Raw genomic sequence first — 15,376 nt, forward strand, 5'->3', positions numbered from 1 at the left:
CTTTGCGATCGGTGGACTAAAAAAAAAAAAGTCATCTTTTCGCTCAGAGCTAAAATCACCGTTTTTCACTCCGAAATACCCGCCGAAGAGTCGCTTCTGTGCTATTTTGCGGCATATCACTCGCAATTTGCTCTAAATCTGACCTAATTTTTCAAAAAAGAGGACAAAATCTCAAAAAAGAGGACAAAAGGGCGTCCCCCGAGGACACTTTCAAAAAAATCAAGAGGACAAATCCTCTTGAAAGTGGACGTATGGTAAGCCTAATTAAATAGGCTACAAGCTGTAAAATACCAAATGATAAGTTTGCCGACAGCGCAAAATCTACGATATAAACGAAATGCAGACGTCAAAAAAAATTTCGACTTAATGAAAAATTTAGACAAATTTTGACCTAACGCTACAATTTTGACAAATTTTGACATGTCAAAAAAACGCCCGATTTAACTTTTTTCCAATTTATTTATGACACAGCCTACTTACTAGCACGGCTTTTATACTCCGTCAATGCTGCTGACTGGATGATCTGCGGGAGCCTCCAAGGATCGTATCGCTGTACCATGCATTATAGTCTGAATGCGATTCTTATTCCCTAACACTGCCTGTCTGTCATGGCGACTACACAATAATATCAGTGATCGATCAAATGGAATTAGAAATTTATTGAATCAGTGCGCACTAATAATGTTAATATTAAACACAACTCGCAATATGAAACAGGTCAATGTGTACACATATTTATAAACAAAGTAGCCACTATAAAAGTCAGATAAAACCACAGTACAAGGCAATGAAATGCAAGTTCACGCCAATGATTCGTTATTAATAACATAATAAATAATATGGACGTGATAAAGTCAATGGGACACAGAGTGATATACAAAAGGGGTGTGTACAACAGCTTAGAGATGGTGACTGAAACTGAACACTGCAGATTGTTAACGATTAACTGGACAGGGTAGTTATTTTATGGTTGCTTGAAATTTCGATGCCATTACAACATTACATTGGACGCATATGTTGTTCCTAGAAAAATGTCTGATGCAGCGGCCTACTTGAAAAATATTTTGTGGGTTACCAAACAGTCGGAAAAGTGTAACAGAAAATCATCTGCGCATGCATATATGAGGCTTCGTGACACGGGTGTGGGAGCAATGTAAAAAACTAATAAAAACACAGTATTTATAAATAAAATAAATAGTGATTGCACAGTGACAAAACCGTGACAGCATATGGTGGCCTCGATGGGTGGGGAGAATAATGCGGCAATTCATCGCGCTGAATAATAGGCCAGCTCATATACTGTAACAGAATTCATTTGAACGCGCCGCTAAAGTTAAAATCGGCACTCCAGGCGTGCGTGAGATGCATGCTTGTCGCAGGGGTATCCCGTCCGTGCACAGAGTTACGTTTGCAGCACAGGCTTATGGCATCTGTTCTCGTGCGAGATGGAATGTCACAGCGGTTGGAAGATGGTCGGATCCGAGACGAAGAACCCTGTTCACTTTGTGGTCATTGCTTCCGTGAACATGATCCGTCAAAGCTTTATAGGTTTCGGATTCCAAAATCGCCATTGCCTGGGCTCGCTTCGAACCTTTCATGCCACTTAGAATTCTGTTCAGGGTGCTGACGTAATGCTCTTCGGCTGTGAATATATACGGAAGTCGATTAGTTGCATGTTCACGGCATTCACGAATTACGATCACCCACTATTTCAGACAACAGATTCGCATATCAGAAACGAGCATAAATAGACTCGAGAAAAATCGGTATTCGAAGATTTGGTCCTATCTGGATCTATTTTGATTTTAGATTATTTCAAAACCATAGACATCATTTCGATGCTGGCTAGGAATTTAGAGTGAATTGGAGTTTTCATACATCGTTTGAACTATTTGGAATTATACTGGCTATATATGGATGGATATGTAAAGCTTCGTGCAAAATTGACAAAAGAAGGGAAATATCAAATGCATTCATCTCTGCCGATGACATCTGGGAATAACAGTCACAAAATTCCATGGAAACAAGCACTCACACGTCTCGTTCGAATACATGTTTGGTATCTCTGCTGATGTCACTTTAACTTTGCCGGAATCCACATCTTTTCCTCTGATGAAAACGTGGTCGAGAGTAGAGAAATCTACCGCCTCGGTTTCGGACTTTGGAATCAAATGATCGTAGTAGAACGTGGGGATATCTGTCCTGTTAGTGACCTCCTGTTAAATAATTGGGTAATTGGCGTGCAAAACAAAGATACAGATGGGTATATGCGAGCTATAGAGCGAAGCTAATGACGACAGTGTGGCGCAACGCCTGCAAACAAGGAATATAGTGATGTCTGGATACCTCTGGTACAATTCGGGAGCCATATTGCAACATCAAGCTACGTATAATCTTATGATTCGGTGCCCCGTGACCAATGACACATTCGTTCAGGCAACTGTTTACGACGCGTAGCCTAACTATTGACACGATCGTTGTTACTTGGAGAAGGCACAACGAGTCATCGAGTTTACCACACTTCGTTGAAACATTCAATGAATGATTACGCTTTACTGCATTTTGTTTTCAATGCGGAAGTAGTCGGCGTAGTGTAGGGCTTCGAATACAAATTGACCGGCCGTAGCTCGCGATGCAATGATTGTATTACAAGCGGAAAGGAAAAAAACAGTGATATTTGAGGGTCTTCGTCAATGTATCAAATCAGCCCACCTGTACCGCATCCAAATATCCGTGACTTCTGACGTTCAGATACGCAGGGAGAGGGTCTTGGGAATTCATGTCCCCGGCGATGATTACGATCGGATCCGAAATTCCGGAGAGGTTACGCGAAACCAGCTCGTCAACCTCTTCCAAAATTTTCTCAGTCTGTCGGAAAGCGATATTTATCAGACTATTGCCGAATATCAACTTTCCAATCATCATAATCATCTCCTTTCCAAGAAGCAAGATTCTTCTTGGTCATTATCAAGGAAATGTTATCGCGGGATATAAATATTATACAATTTTCCATCGTATTTCGTGAAAATATCATAAAGTTTCCAAACATATGATGTGACAGACAAATTTTCAATAGTTATTGCATGCATATATCAGTGTGCTGGAGCCAGGAATATATATACATCATCATTGACTGGGGCTATCAAGAAAATGTTATCGCGGGATATAAATATTATACAATTTTCCATCGTATTTCGTGAAAATATCATAAAGTTTCCAAACATATGATGTGACAGACAAATTTTCAATAGTTATTGCATGCATATATCAGTATGCTGGAGCCAGGAATATATATAGGCCTACATCATCATTGACTGGGGCCGTCTCATGTATTGCATTAAAGCTGCCCCAAATTCTTGAGTTTGCTGATAATCGGGAAGTGCGACTGTTCTTGCGTTCTTTGACAGACTCGGGTAAATCTCCCATCTGTTACTATAACCATGATTTGATTGCGACGTACCTGTCTCACTCGCGTGGATATATTGTTATAATGAAATCCGGTCTGCAGGTGGCAATTGACTGATATTATTGTTTTAGCTTTAATTCCGTCCGACTTCTTCAGTTTCAGTATCGATAAAAGAGCAATGCTGCCGTCAGGTGTCAGTTCGATCATTCTGTACGATTCAGATTCGAATACAGCGCTGTTGTAAAACGTCGCAACTCCATTCTCCTGATGTAGATGAATGAATCACTGGTCAACAAATTTTTTTTCGTTTCTTGTTGCATGAGATTTTTTAACTGATTCTACACAATTTTAGGATGCTGATTTCAAATCTGCAATCAGTTTCTTTATGCATGCTCTAGTTTTCATGCAATCGACAATTTAATTTTTTTTCGTTTGTGGCACATATTTAGTGCATACTGATCTGCATCGAACACTTTTTATCTATCCAGCCGTTTTTCTTTTTGTATACATCATCTGAACCATTGTGAACATTTGCTAGTCATTGCTGACTGACTTGCACATGGTGGAGGAGTATTTTTGCAGGCCTGCTTGCTCAACAGCATGTTTTACTGCTACTCAGGTCTTTCAAAGTTAGGCTATTTGTGTGTGCGTTGTCTGTACTATGGTACATTACCAGTGTTTCAGATAGAAGCTTTCAGCTCTTTTAAGTTGTAGCCTACTGCTGTTTAAAGGCATTTGAAGAAGTTAGGCAACTTGATTATAGTGAGGTATTGCGGATAGATGCTGTAGGATATTCTATAAGCTCTATTTTACACTCGTCTGCTGGTAGCCTTAATTAGAACCATGGTTTTTTAGTCTTTTTGGTTATGTTAAGCACATAGATATCACCAGACTTTCTTTCGATTCTGAACTTTTTTCAGATTTGGTCATGGCTTCTTCGAGTAGATTTAAATGCAAAAATAAACCTGATTCATATTGTTATATCTGTGGTGTGTACACGCTTTCTCGTCAAAGACGAAATATAGCATCGTTCGTGAAGCGTGCCTACAGAGCTTACTTTGGCATCCATCTTGGCGATCAAGATAAGAAATGGTCTCCACATGTTGTGTGCCATAACTGCGAAGAAATGCTCAGAGACTGGACAAAAGGAAAGCGGAAGAGTCTGCCTTTTGGCATTCCAATGGTGTGGCGTGAACCCCAATATCACACGACTGACTGCTACTTTTGCATGGTAAATACAAAAGGTGTTGGCAGGAAGAGCCGACAAATGCTTTCTTATCCAAGTATACCATCAGCTATACGACCTGTTCCGCTAGATTCCCTCCTCCAGTCTTTAGTGGTTTTACATTTTCTGAAGATGAGGAAACTGAATCGCAAAGGGAAGAGGTTATGGAAATGGAGTATAAAAGAACAGATACAGGATCTGAATCTGAACACTCTTTTTGTGAAACCAGAGTAGCTGTTCAGCAGTTTAATCAATCAGAACTGAATGACTTCGTACGTGATTTAGATTTGTCCAAGGAAGCAGCTGAGCTCTGAGCCTCCAGACTCAAGGAAAAACAGGTTCTGGATCAATCTGTAAAGGTATCATTTTTTCGAAAAAGAGAAGAACTCTTTCTTCCCTATTTTTCAGAGGAAAATAAGCTGGTATTTTGCAACGATATACCTGGTCTTCTCGGACAATTGGGTATCTCCTCGTATGATCCAGGAGAATGGCGATTGTTTTTGGACAGTTCCAAGTGCAGCCTCAAGTCTGTCCTTTTACACAATGGAAATGTTTATGGAGCTGTTCCAGTTGGTCACTCCACTGTCTTGAAGGAACGGCATGATGACATTACAACTGTTATGGGTTTTCTCAGATATCATGAGCACAACTGGATCATTTGTGTTGACCTCAAAATGGTTAGTTTTCTGCTAGGTCAGCAAAAAGGATACACTAAATTTCCATGTTATCTATGCATGTGGGACAGCAGAGCATGTGAAAAACATTGGACACAGAAGGAGTGGCCCTTACGTGAAACATTTCAAGCTGGCATGCCTAATGTAACACCAACCCTATTATTGTTTTGAGGTTGGTTATTCGACTATAAGCAAGAACGTCATTTGACAAATCATGTAATTTTTCAGAAAATATGAATTTAGTAAAAATAAAATAAAAAATCTCGATTTGCAAAAAATCTAGACCTTGCAGAAAAAAACTAAGGTCAGATTCGGATTCAGTGCCCCCAAATTAGGTAAGAACAAGTGTTGGTAGAAATGCAACAAAAATTTTGTTGACCAGTGTAATGAATATATCTCGGTAAACTCTTCATGAGCAAAATTACTTTTCCTTAATGGATCGACATCTCTAGTTTCTACCAGTATTGCGTCTGGAACCATCGATAGGCAGTAGCGTACGCGTGTTCTGTCGCATGTCAAATTGACGCAACCACTCGTTACGATGGCACAAGCTGACTCAATTTGGCATAGTCAACACAAACAAAATTTCATACAGAACCCTATAGGACTCTTTTTGAATGAACTTGGTTAATCAAGTCTCTTTACAAAAACGTATATTTTTAATCATCGTATGCATGCCGCTACAGTGTTGCTATTACGGCAATCCTTCTGGAATGCCGACGAATAGTCAGCAATCAATTCTATTGCGCTTGCAAACCAGGCATTGTGGAATATAATCACTTCTACACCTAATCGGGTTCTCGGATTCTCCGAATTGCGAATCGTGTTGAAGTCATATTATCAGAGCCACGTCGATTCACGTTTGTCATCGAGTTCGCTCGGTCACCTTAATGTAGGGTTACCATATTTATGTGACCCAAATTCCGGACACTCTTTAGCGCCCACTAGTGTATTTCAAAAAGAGGTATGGCGTCACAGTAGCAAAGCTTTGCTCATAGACCAGAGGTGGTCACACGATCCGGTTCAGGAGTAGGTGACTGTGTGTTCTGTAACCGGGACCGAAACCACATTTTCAGCCCTTTCCGCGCAAATAAACAATGATTTTGAGCCCACCATAGGGCACTCGATGCAACTTCTGGGGGGGGGGGGGCTGCTCTATGAATCTGGTTTCTATATGCATCTGGTCGTTAAATTTTTTGAATGAAGTCTGTCAATAATATTGGTTGTTCCATATATTACTATATAGTTACTACTCTCCGCCCACATGACCAGAGTTAGCGATAGAGCTGGTGGAGGATGATGAGTTCGAAAATAAAGGGAGCGTCATTGTACATGTTAAGTCATGTTCATGTTCATGTCCCACCGATAAGATTGTTTATCAGCCTTATGCCGGTGCGCACCACGGAGCTTTATAAACACCCCTCATCCAGTGGTTTCCAACCTTTTATGGTCGCGAGTCCATCTCCAATTTGAAAATGTTTCGTGGCCCTGATCAAAATTTGACGAGCTGATTACTAAAAGAAGTCAGCACCTTTGCCCAGAGATTACGTTCAAAATATTCGTCAAGTCTTCGAAATTCCGGAAATTTGGCATATTTTAGAAATTCCTCCCGGACGCTAGATTGAACAGTGAAATTCCGGACATGTCCGGGAAATTCCGGACGTATGGCAACCCTACCTTAATGCAGCCGTATAAGCCGTAAATAACTATAGTGATTATGGCAAACAAAACCGTACAGTTACAATCGTCAAGCAAATTTTGTCCAACAACAACCACCACGGTGCAGAGGTGGAAGTACCGTATGTGTTAGGCTCAAAAGCAGCACATTTGCTAGGGCTAAATTGTGAAATCACTTCTCAGGCATTGAAGATTTCGTGCCCTGGTATTAGTGTCTGTCTGTGTAGACCTAATGTTGTAGCTATTTGAACATTGTGGGTCTGTGCAGGGCGGTTTATTTCTATAGCATCTTTGTCTGTTTTCGCCAATACATATAGCGCTGCGTAGCTCAGACATAAGGCCATGGGCAGTGAACTGTGGTACATTTGTCTGTAGAAGATCCCCACTGGGAACATGCCCGCTTGGGTTGCTCATAATTATCCGACTTTGAAAAGGTCGTGGTTTTCAATCCGTTTCCCATGCCTTATATTTCTTACAAACGTACTCTAGATGCTTTTTTCAGCAACTCATCTCTTGCATCCGGGTTCAGTTCATCTGTTAATGTTGAGCTGGAAGGGGGACTTCCCTAAAATTTGAATGCCGTGATTCTACCTTGCATAGTAAATGCAATGAATACCAGGGTGTATGCAGCTGTTATTGTTAGGGGTGATTCGAAACCTCACTATGGATTTTTCGAGTCCAGGATATCATTATCATATTGCACACATGCACAGGCACACTGCCTTAGAAATCCTCAAACCTAGTAAGACTTTCTGTGATGTAACAATCCGTGAGCTTCGATGTATCAGTTTGCGAGATAATCTCTAATGATTAATGTTTGAAACGGGGTCTCGATTACATCGCCTTTTGCCATAGCCCCGTAGCCGCTATATACCCAAAATCGTATATGTTATGGTGCAGTACAGTATTCGAACACAGAGAGAAACAGGAAATGAAAGAAATTTAGTCTCTCGCGACGTATCTAACCAATAGAACCACCAAGAATGCTTACCTGATAAGTTTGATTCTGTTTCAAAAATTCGCTCCAATATTCGTTTTGGTTGGGGGCGAATGCAACAGGCAAGTAGTCGGGATACAATTCGTCTCTGATCTTCTCAAATACATTTGCTTGCACCTATGTTGGAATGGGCTTTATGATACATCACAGAATATGTTGATATAGAATACGATTAAACGTGTCCATTTTGCAACTATATAATCATATTTAGATACACGTAACGTGAAATTGGCGGTAACCTTCTAATATATGGGACTGGATTCTTTTACGCTTCGGTAGAGATCTAATAACGCATATACTTATATGTAAATCATATGAGAAGGACATAATATCTCCGATTTTACTTGTTGGCAAATATGCCTACATATTTTACCGTGGATAGCCTATATATTGATCATATATTTATATATATAGTATAGTATATTATATCATTGATTCATTTTGACCCGTGAGGTGTGACTTCATATTTCGCTATCTAGTCAAGTTATACATTAGCTCTCTATAATGTGAACTAGATTCAAGCGGCACGACAGTGCACACCATTACATACAGCTGAATGCTACTGATCTCAATAACAATGCATCTTACCTCTTGCAAATGCACAATATCAGATCGCTGAGTTTGCACTCTGTCTATTATATGCATTAAGCGGATCTTCTCGTCAAGTAAATTAAAGTCAACGATGCCCCGCTGCGTAAGATATTCCCGATCTATCCACATTGGAGCGAGAATGTTCCACGTCATGAGGGTTACACTTTGGTTTCGCGGTACATCGTCCGGTGTCTCGTAAGGGCGAGTAGCAAAATAAACGATCAACTGAAACATGGAGCAGTTTGCAAATTAGCTATTCAGCAAATACGGAATATACATCACTTTACTACATATTGTCGCTTGACCAGACGGATATTGCGTGAATTATATTATAATACTGAATAATTGTGGCCGCCGATGGAATATCGTCCGTTGGCAGCCAGGTGAATCAGTTGAATATTACTTCTTGGTACACATGTAGTTACTTTATACTATTGTAACTTAGCTGAAGTACTAGGAAACTTTGACTCGGGGTCTACCACACCATCATCGGGATGTATTTACATTCTAGCTATTGCGATACTCACCGCACAAGCTACCAGTAGAAGTACAACGCTACCACCAATCACCAATCCCTGCAGGGGTTTCTTCTTGAAATCTAACGGATAATTTGCCATAGCGCAAATGTAGTAATCACTTATTTTCGAAGGTTTATCTGCAAATAAGAAAAGATTATGGATGTTTAGAATCAAGTGCATTTCTGCGCCATCACAGTGGATTCGTGATTAAACAGCAATCTTAATCAGGTGCAATTCAATATATTCAGGCGCTTGCGACAGAAATGAAAATAGAGTGTGCAAATAACATGTAGGACTGTACGTGTCAATTAACAAAACTTGCTATTTGTTTAAGCGCATGCACAATTGCACACTATACTTGGATTAGGTTCCTTGTGGTACAGAATTTGAATATTGCAACGAACAACACATTCATATTCGCAATTTATTCACTATAAGCCTCTCAACCGACCCTCGTCGGTAGTGGCCGTCAGTATAATACGGAGATTGCAATTCGAAATATAAAGATGAAATAGGTAGTGTGACGTAAGAATGGTTGTAGTAATTATTACCATGATCGCGACCTGAGCGACAAAAACAATAACCTGTGATATTACCTGTATATATATAGGGCCATAGGCCCACATATACGTTCACAGAGAGTACTTTGTGCTTGCCTCGTGCAAGACTTAATATAATAATGTATGCAAGACTAAAAGATCACCTCAAATAAATAGGAGCGAGAGTTTATATATATATATATGTAATATATGATTGGTATGGGAGTGTTCCGGGGATTTATACATGACACTGTTACTTCGACCTGACGCACTTTCTGCGTCACTTTTCTTACAATTTACGTAACGGTAACATCCTGTCACGCGTCTTGCTTGTTCTGCTTGCAATCACAGCATTTCCAATATACGGAACATTCTAATTGCTTGCTCTTCTTGTCGGTAATGCCATAGTTATATTGTTTTTAGAATCAACCTGCAGTCATTTCAGACTTTTTTTATGCGTTATCAAGATAATTTGATTCGCATTCTTGTATATATGACACGAGTTTCGTTGAAAGCAACCACTTCAAAATGTGTTACAGGCCAATTTTCATTTCACTGACCACTCTGAATGCAATGTGTTGATTCATAGGTTTATATTTGTGGCAGAGGTTTGGGTGAGGTTTTGTTTATTATAATGAAATTTCTTAAAATACACAATTATCTATAAAACGACATCCGGTAAACCACATAAAATAATACAAAGATACTCCTTGGTCTCGCCTCGAATTGCAGTTGTCTGATCTGAACAATGCAAGCTTAATATCTGATCTGATGTAATATTTTCGCAGCCCTTGCACTAATCCGGTCGACCGGTCGTAGACACCTCTATGCAATCACAGTTGCATTTTGATTGTGTGTCTATTCAGTTAGATTATGATACAGCGTATATTTCCGATCTTACCTACCACTCTTCGCGATTGCGTTACACTCTCGTTCGTGATGTCTTTTTATAGTTTTGGACAGTGAGTTGTCAACTACGACTTGAGAAAAACTGCATCTTAAATGGTGCAATTCAAAATATTTCCCCTGTAAGCTAGCGCGGTACTTTATTGTGTGGCGCAATCCCATGTGGAGATGGAGGTACAACCGGGAGAGGCCATGGGCTCTCCACCGCCTATAAGCCCATCATAGGCCTATCATGTGCATCCCGTAGTTTGAATTTTTGAGTCATCGGGAAACTGAATTCTTACGTCAATAGATGCATGACTAGCAAATATCCTAGAGGTGGTACACCGATGGGACTATATTTCATTTTTACCAACTCGTAACCCGCCAAATCATATGACTTGAATAGTATACATATATTCCAGTCTTATTTCAAAAGCTTATCTGTCACGTGTAATCCGAATTCACCTCTAATACATAATGGGCATAGATGGATGCTATACATATGTCAGTGTATTTCGGCAAGACCTCTAGGCCGCTATATGTGGCTTCTCGCTTACAATATATTCTAGTACTGTCGAGAACTATTATTTCAATTCAATTCAATTTATTGCTAAAAATTTCATTATTTCAATACACCACAAGACTGCGATTCGATGAAAGATAGGAAGGTGTCGAAATGACTTGGAGTAGTCTTCGAAATCAGACACCCACCTGGCCTAGGCGATGTAAAACTTGAATATTGCAGACCTATACCTAAATAGCATGGGAGAACACCGCTCGGTCAAGTAGCCTACAGCGACATACCAATACTGTAATATGACTTATTACGGTAGACTTTATAGCAGCAGCATTCACTTTCCCAAGATTCAGGAACGCGAGTAATTCCTTGTTTATGCCGGAAGTAATTCGCAGTGATAAAGCTTCAACATGAACGTACCCTGGATCAATTACGCTGTCTTGAAACATGAAGCTGTCTGCATGATGGGACGACGTATATTGTTAGTGTTTCTAACCCGGGTAAATCCGGGCCCCGAAACCCATTTACGATCATTTTAGGTAGGCCTACTCGAAATCTGGGGTTTGCATCGCTGAAAACCCGGATATCATGAACTATGTCGTTGCGCACTATACGTAATAGCCTACTATTTATTGATACTGCGCGTCATATCATCTAAGTAATTATATTATGGTATATATAGCCTACTCTGCCGCGGAGGAGACCATCTGCGTAGCATCGTGAACAGTGGTGTTAAAACAAACTTAAAAGTATATAATTATTGTCGAAGAAATAGCAATTTGAAAGACCTTTAAACATACTTCTAGTAGAAGTAAAAACTGGAGGTATCAAAATTGGTTTCAAAAAGTAGATTTGTTCGAGAGGTCGCATATTTTTATCCGCTGATCGCAGATGGATTTAGAAAGGAGCCCAGAATAACCTCCGTCGCGGAATCGAACCCGCTGATCGTCAACAATATGCTATCTCCCCCGTTTCCCCAAACCACACTCTACTTTACAAAAATGCAGAGTGTAAAAATAATGTAGTTTAACGTCAAAATCTGTTAGTTGGAAGTGGAAATAATCGAAAAATCAGATCATTTGAGCAATCATTACAAGTCGAAAAAACTTACTGAGTACGTCTACTTCAAAAACGTAGAAGTACTTCGTTAATCCTCAAACTCTACGTCTTGTCTGCATGGTAGGGTTGCGTGGAGATGTGTGGATTGTACAGTATGAGGATGTTGGGTTTCAAAAGGATATGAATGGGAGCGGAAATCCGTCAACTTTTTCGGCATGATGTGTACGCATCAGACTTGCACTAACTACTGGGTTTTCAGAAAGTGCAACTATAACTATAACTATAACTAGAATTACCTGAACTTCAAAATCCAAAACTAAAACTACCCAATTTTCAAAATCCGCAACTAGAACTAAAACTACCACTACACAATTTTTAAAATTAGCAAAAATCCGTTAGTTGGTTGGCCATCAACTAACTAAATGGGTAGTTTGTACAAGTCTGCCTGACTAGCTTTACTGGTAGTCCTACAGATTACAACACATATGGTATGCTCACATATGGTAGACTTTTGTTTTGTGCGACTCACTGGAAATTAGGTGTTCCCCGAAGGCTTGTATATTAGCGTCGGGCAGACCCGGGCATTTTACGACCCGCGGGCCAAATACGGACTATACTTTGAAGAAGGATAAAATCTGTCCAAAAAGACCATACTTAATGTTGATTTACGAAATTATTTGGATTCACCTTGGAGCTTTTCCATTTTGAAAACTTTTGTTTCACTTTTTGCAAGAAACATGATTATAATAACGCACATCAAATCATTTAGCGTGTCATGAAAAATCATCTTGCGTGCCACTTTTGGCACGCATGCCTGGGGTAGCCGATCCCTGGCGTAATCTATATCAAAAATAAAGTCGTTATCACATGGATTAATTTGAGTCGGAATTATGACATAAGCACGCAGTCATTCGACAGAGGCTGATGCGAGAAGTCGAATTCGGCAAACCTTCGAGCGAAATTACCAAGAGAACAGGGCGATTTTACCAAGCTACGCACCGCTCGGGATAGTAACCAAGCTGTAACATCCCATACATTTTGGTGTCTTAATAGAAGGATGTGACTATAGGGGATGGTGTGATTAAAATGAGTTAACAATGTTTCTTGTTTACCATTGTTTTGAATAATTACGTGGGATAAATATTATTTTTGTACTCAACTCTAAATTATTAATTCCTCAATAGTAACACATCCACCTGGATGCTTGTGTTAAACACGTACTTAATTGCTTTCAAATTATAAATTATGAGAAATTAATACACCGCAGAATATCGTGCAAGCTTTAGACTTAGCTCGGCAACGTATTTCCTGCCTGCCATTCTCAGAAAAATGGTTGTCCATCTGTGACGTAGGGATTCCCAAGTCATTCATTCTCCACGGCAACACATTATAACTTTTATTTTATCGGAAATATGAGACATTGAATGGGCATTTCAAAAGAACGGGGTTCCGAGTTTGAAATGGGAGAGATTCCAACGCCAAAAAGCCACCCGCTGGCTACGCCACTGATTAGCAGTGATGGCTCTGAGCAGGCAATGGCTGCGCAAACATCATTCAACAGAACACCGGCATCTCAATTCACCCAAAAAGACGACACGTGTATTCTAGTTGTTCAGCAATTAATATTTTTTTCACACGTACAACTATCTAGATCTGTGGTTCCCAAACGGTGGGGGATTCCCCACTGGTGGGGAATTCAATGGTTTCTGGTGGGGAATAGACGCATTTGTTCAAAATTATATACAGGACCGTCTACATATTCACGGAGACACATGCGCAATTGCCGTTACCAGTTAACTCCTCTGGAATGTATGTATCGAAAATCATATTGCGTGTTGTTCACAAAACCTCATTTTTAACTCTGGATTAGCCAATGATGGCGTCACAAACGCATCCAGCACGACTAGCTTGACGTGAAATAACGCTTTCGCGAAATTTTGAGCGTTACTGGTATCGGTTCACAATACGTTTTATGTTGCAGTTATAGGCGATTGTCTTGCGCACTGGTGTGGTTGTGTGTCTTTTGTAGTCAAACCAGAAAATAGCTGCTCTGTTATGACAAAAGTACTGGGTAGTGGGGAACAGGACCGTAACTGCCGCACTCCAAACCCCCCAATTGGGGATCGAGCTCGAAGGGGCCCAAAATTATTTCGTGAATTAGCATAAATTGAAGTGTTTTTTTTAATTTATGCCACTTTTTCAAAAAATTTTCTCGCTAGGTGAGCGATTTATTACTGCCGAATATCTGATTATTGGGTACCCTTCCCCCACTTCGGAGACTTCGGCGTCGTCCGTTACTGCGCCACAACGCACCAAGACATATGAAGTTATAGGCCATGTGACATACAACTCTCAGAAGTGTGCCAGAACGATCAGCAACGAGAAGACCTTGGCCGAGAAGGAATGCCCTTGTGGTGACCCAAAACTTCGATATATATACAATATACAAATATGTTTAATTGGCTAAATGGCTGGCGTCGAATGTTCCTGTCCTGGTGATCGGAGCCCCACAGGACAAATGCCATCCTGCAGGGAAAAATATTTGCCAGTAAAGCAATACCAATTTGAAATCGTATGTGCCTTTTAGTTTTGGCGATTTCCATATCTTTTGACATAGCAAATATTGGAGGTCACGAAATAGCATAATGTATAACGAAGTCAATACTATATACCAACGGGTCCGCCCGAAGATGTTCAATTCTTATTTAGGGGTCCTATACCTTCTCCAACACACCTCATTCAGCTCTGCCGGTAAATCTGATTACGTGAGCACAGAGGGGATAAAAATTGATAGCAAAATATATGCAATTCCCGATCATATTGGCCGATTCAAACACGAATTAAATAAATTTTTCGCGCTTCGCGTATAGTCGAAATATGGCGACGCACTAAACCGTAGACCCAATGGAGCTGATAAGTTGCAGGGAAAAAACGTACATGCCACCCCATTTCTTACTTGCCTTTTTCTATACATCTTCTTTACTTTTCATTCAGTGTGCATATGCCTCCTCTTTACATCGCCTATATAGGCCAAGGTGGGTGTCTGATTCAATAGACTGATCCAAGTCGCTTCGACACTTTCCTATCTTTTCATTGTATCGCATTTTATGGTGTATTCAATTGAACTGATGAAATTGCTAATAAACCAATGATGATGATGAATGATGGCTATACAGGCCTATATAGGGTTGGTAATGGAGCATTCCAGTGAAAAACAAAGGTATACGGATTTGGTGGTAACATTATGGAATCATTTGACTGGTCCGGCCCGCAAGCTATCCAATA

General features: G+C 40.1%; 1 protein-coding gene across 1 annotated transcript; it reads right to left on the bottom strand.

Moving 5' to 3' along the window:
• Positions 1-1,338: 1,338 nt before the first annotated feature.
• On the bottom strand, positions 1,339-9,702 carry LOC145438950 (uncharacterized). Its single transcript, XM_080316350.1, has 8 exons — positions 9,685-9,702; positions 9,098-9,225; positions 8,568-8,795; positions 7,974-8,096; positions 3,461-3,670; positions 2,713-2,868; positions 2,036-2,216; positions 1,339-1,642 (listed from the first exon to the last, which is right to left on the bottom strand). Exons 2-8 carry the CDS (start codon positions 9,185-9,187, stop codon positions 1,422-1,424), a joined length of 1,209 nt encoding a protein of 402 aa, XP_080172476.1. The 5' UTR covers positions 9,188-9,225; positions 9,685-9,702; the 3' UTR covers positions 1,339-1,421.
• Between the last annotated feature and the right edge of the window lie 5,674 nt (positions 9,703-15,376).

This window comes from Botryllus schlosseri, chromosome 5 (assembly GCF_051294905.1).
Source record: "Botryllus schlosseri isolate E-star chromosome 5, Bs_hap1, whole genome shotgun sequence".
Taxonomy (NCBI): domain Eukaryota; kingdom Metazoa; phylum Chordata; class Ascidiacea; order Stolidobranchia; family Styelidae; genus Botryllus; species Botryllus schlosseri.

Bases quoted from the DNA above. Each gene is read 5' to 3' on its own strand.
- LOC145438950 (XM_080316350.1), bottom strand. From the start codon at position 9,187: ATGGCAAATTATCCGTTAGATTTCAAGAAGAAACCCCTGCAGGGATTG. The intron at 3,671-7,973 runs GTAAGCATTCTT...CATCTACATCAG, and splicing joins AACAGAATCAAACTTATCAG to GAGAATGGAGTTGCGACGTT. The intron at 1,643-2,035 runs GTGAGTGCTTGT...ATATATTCACAG, and splicing joins CATGTATTCGAACGAGACGT to CCGAAGAGCATTACGTCAGC.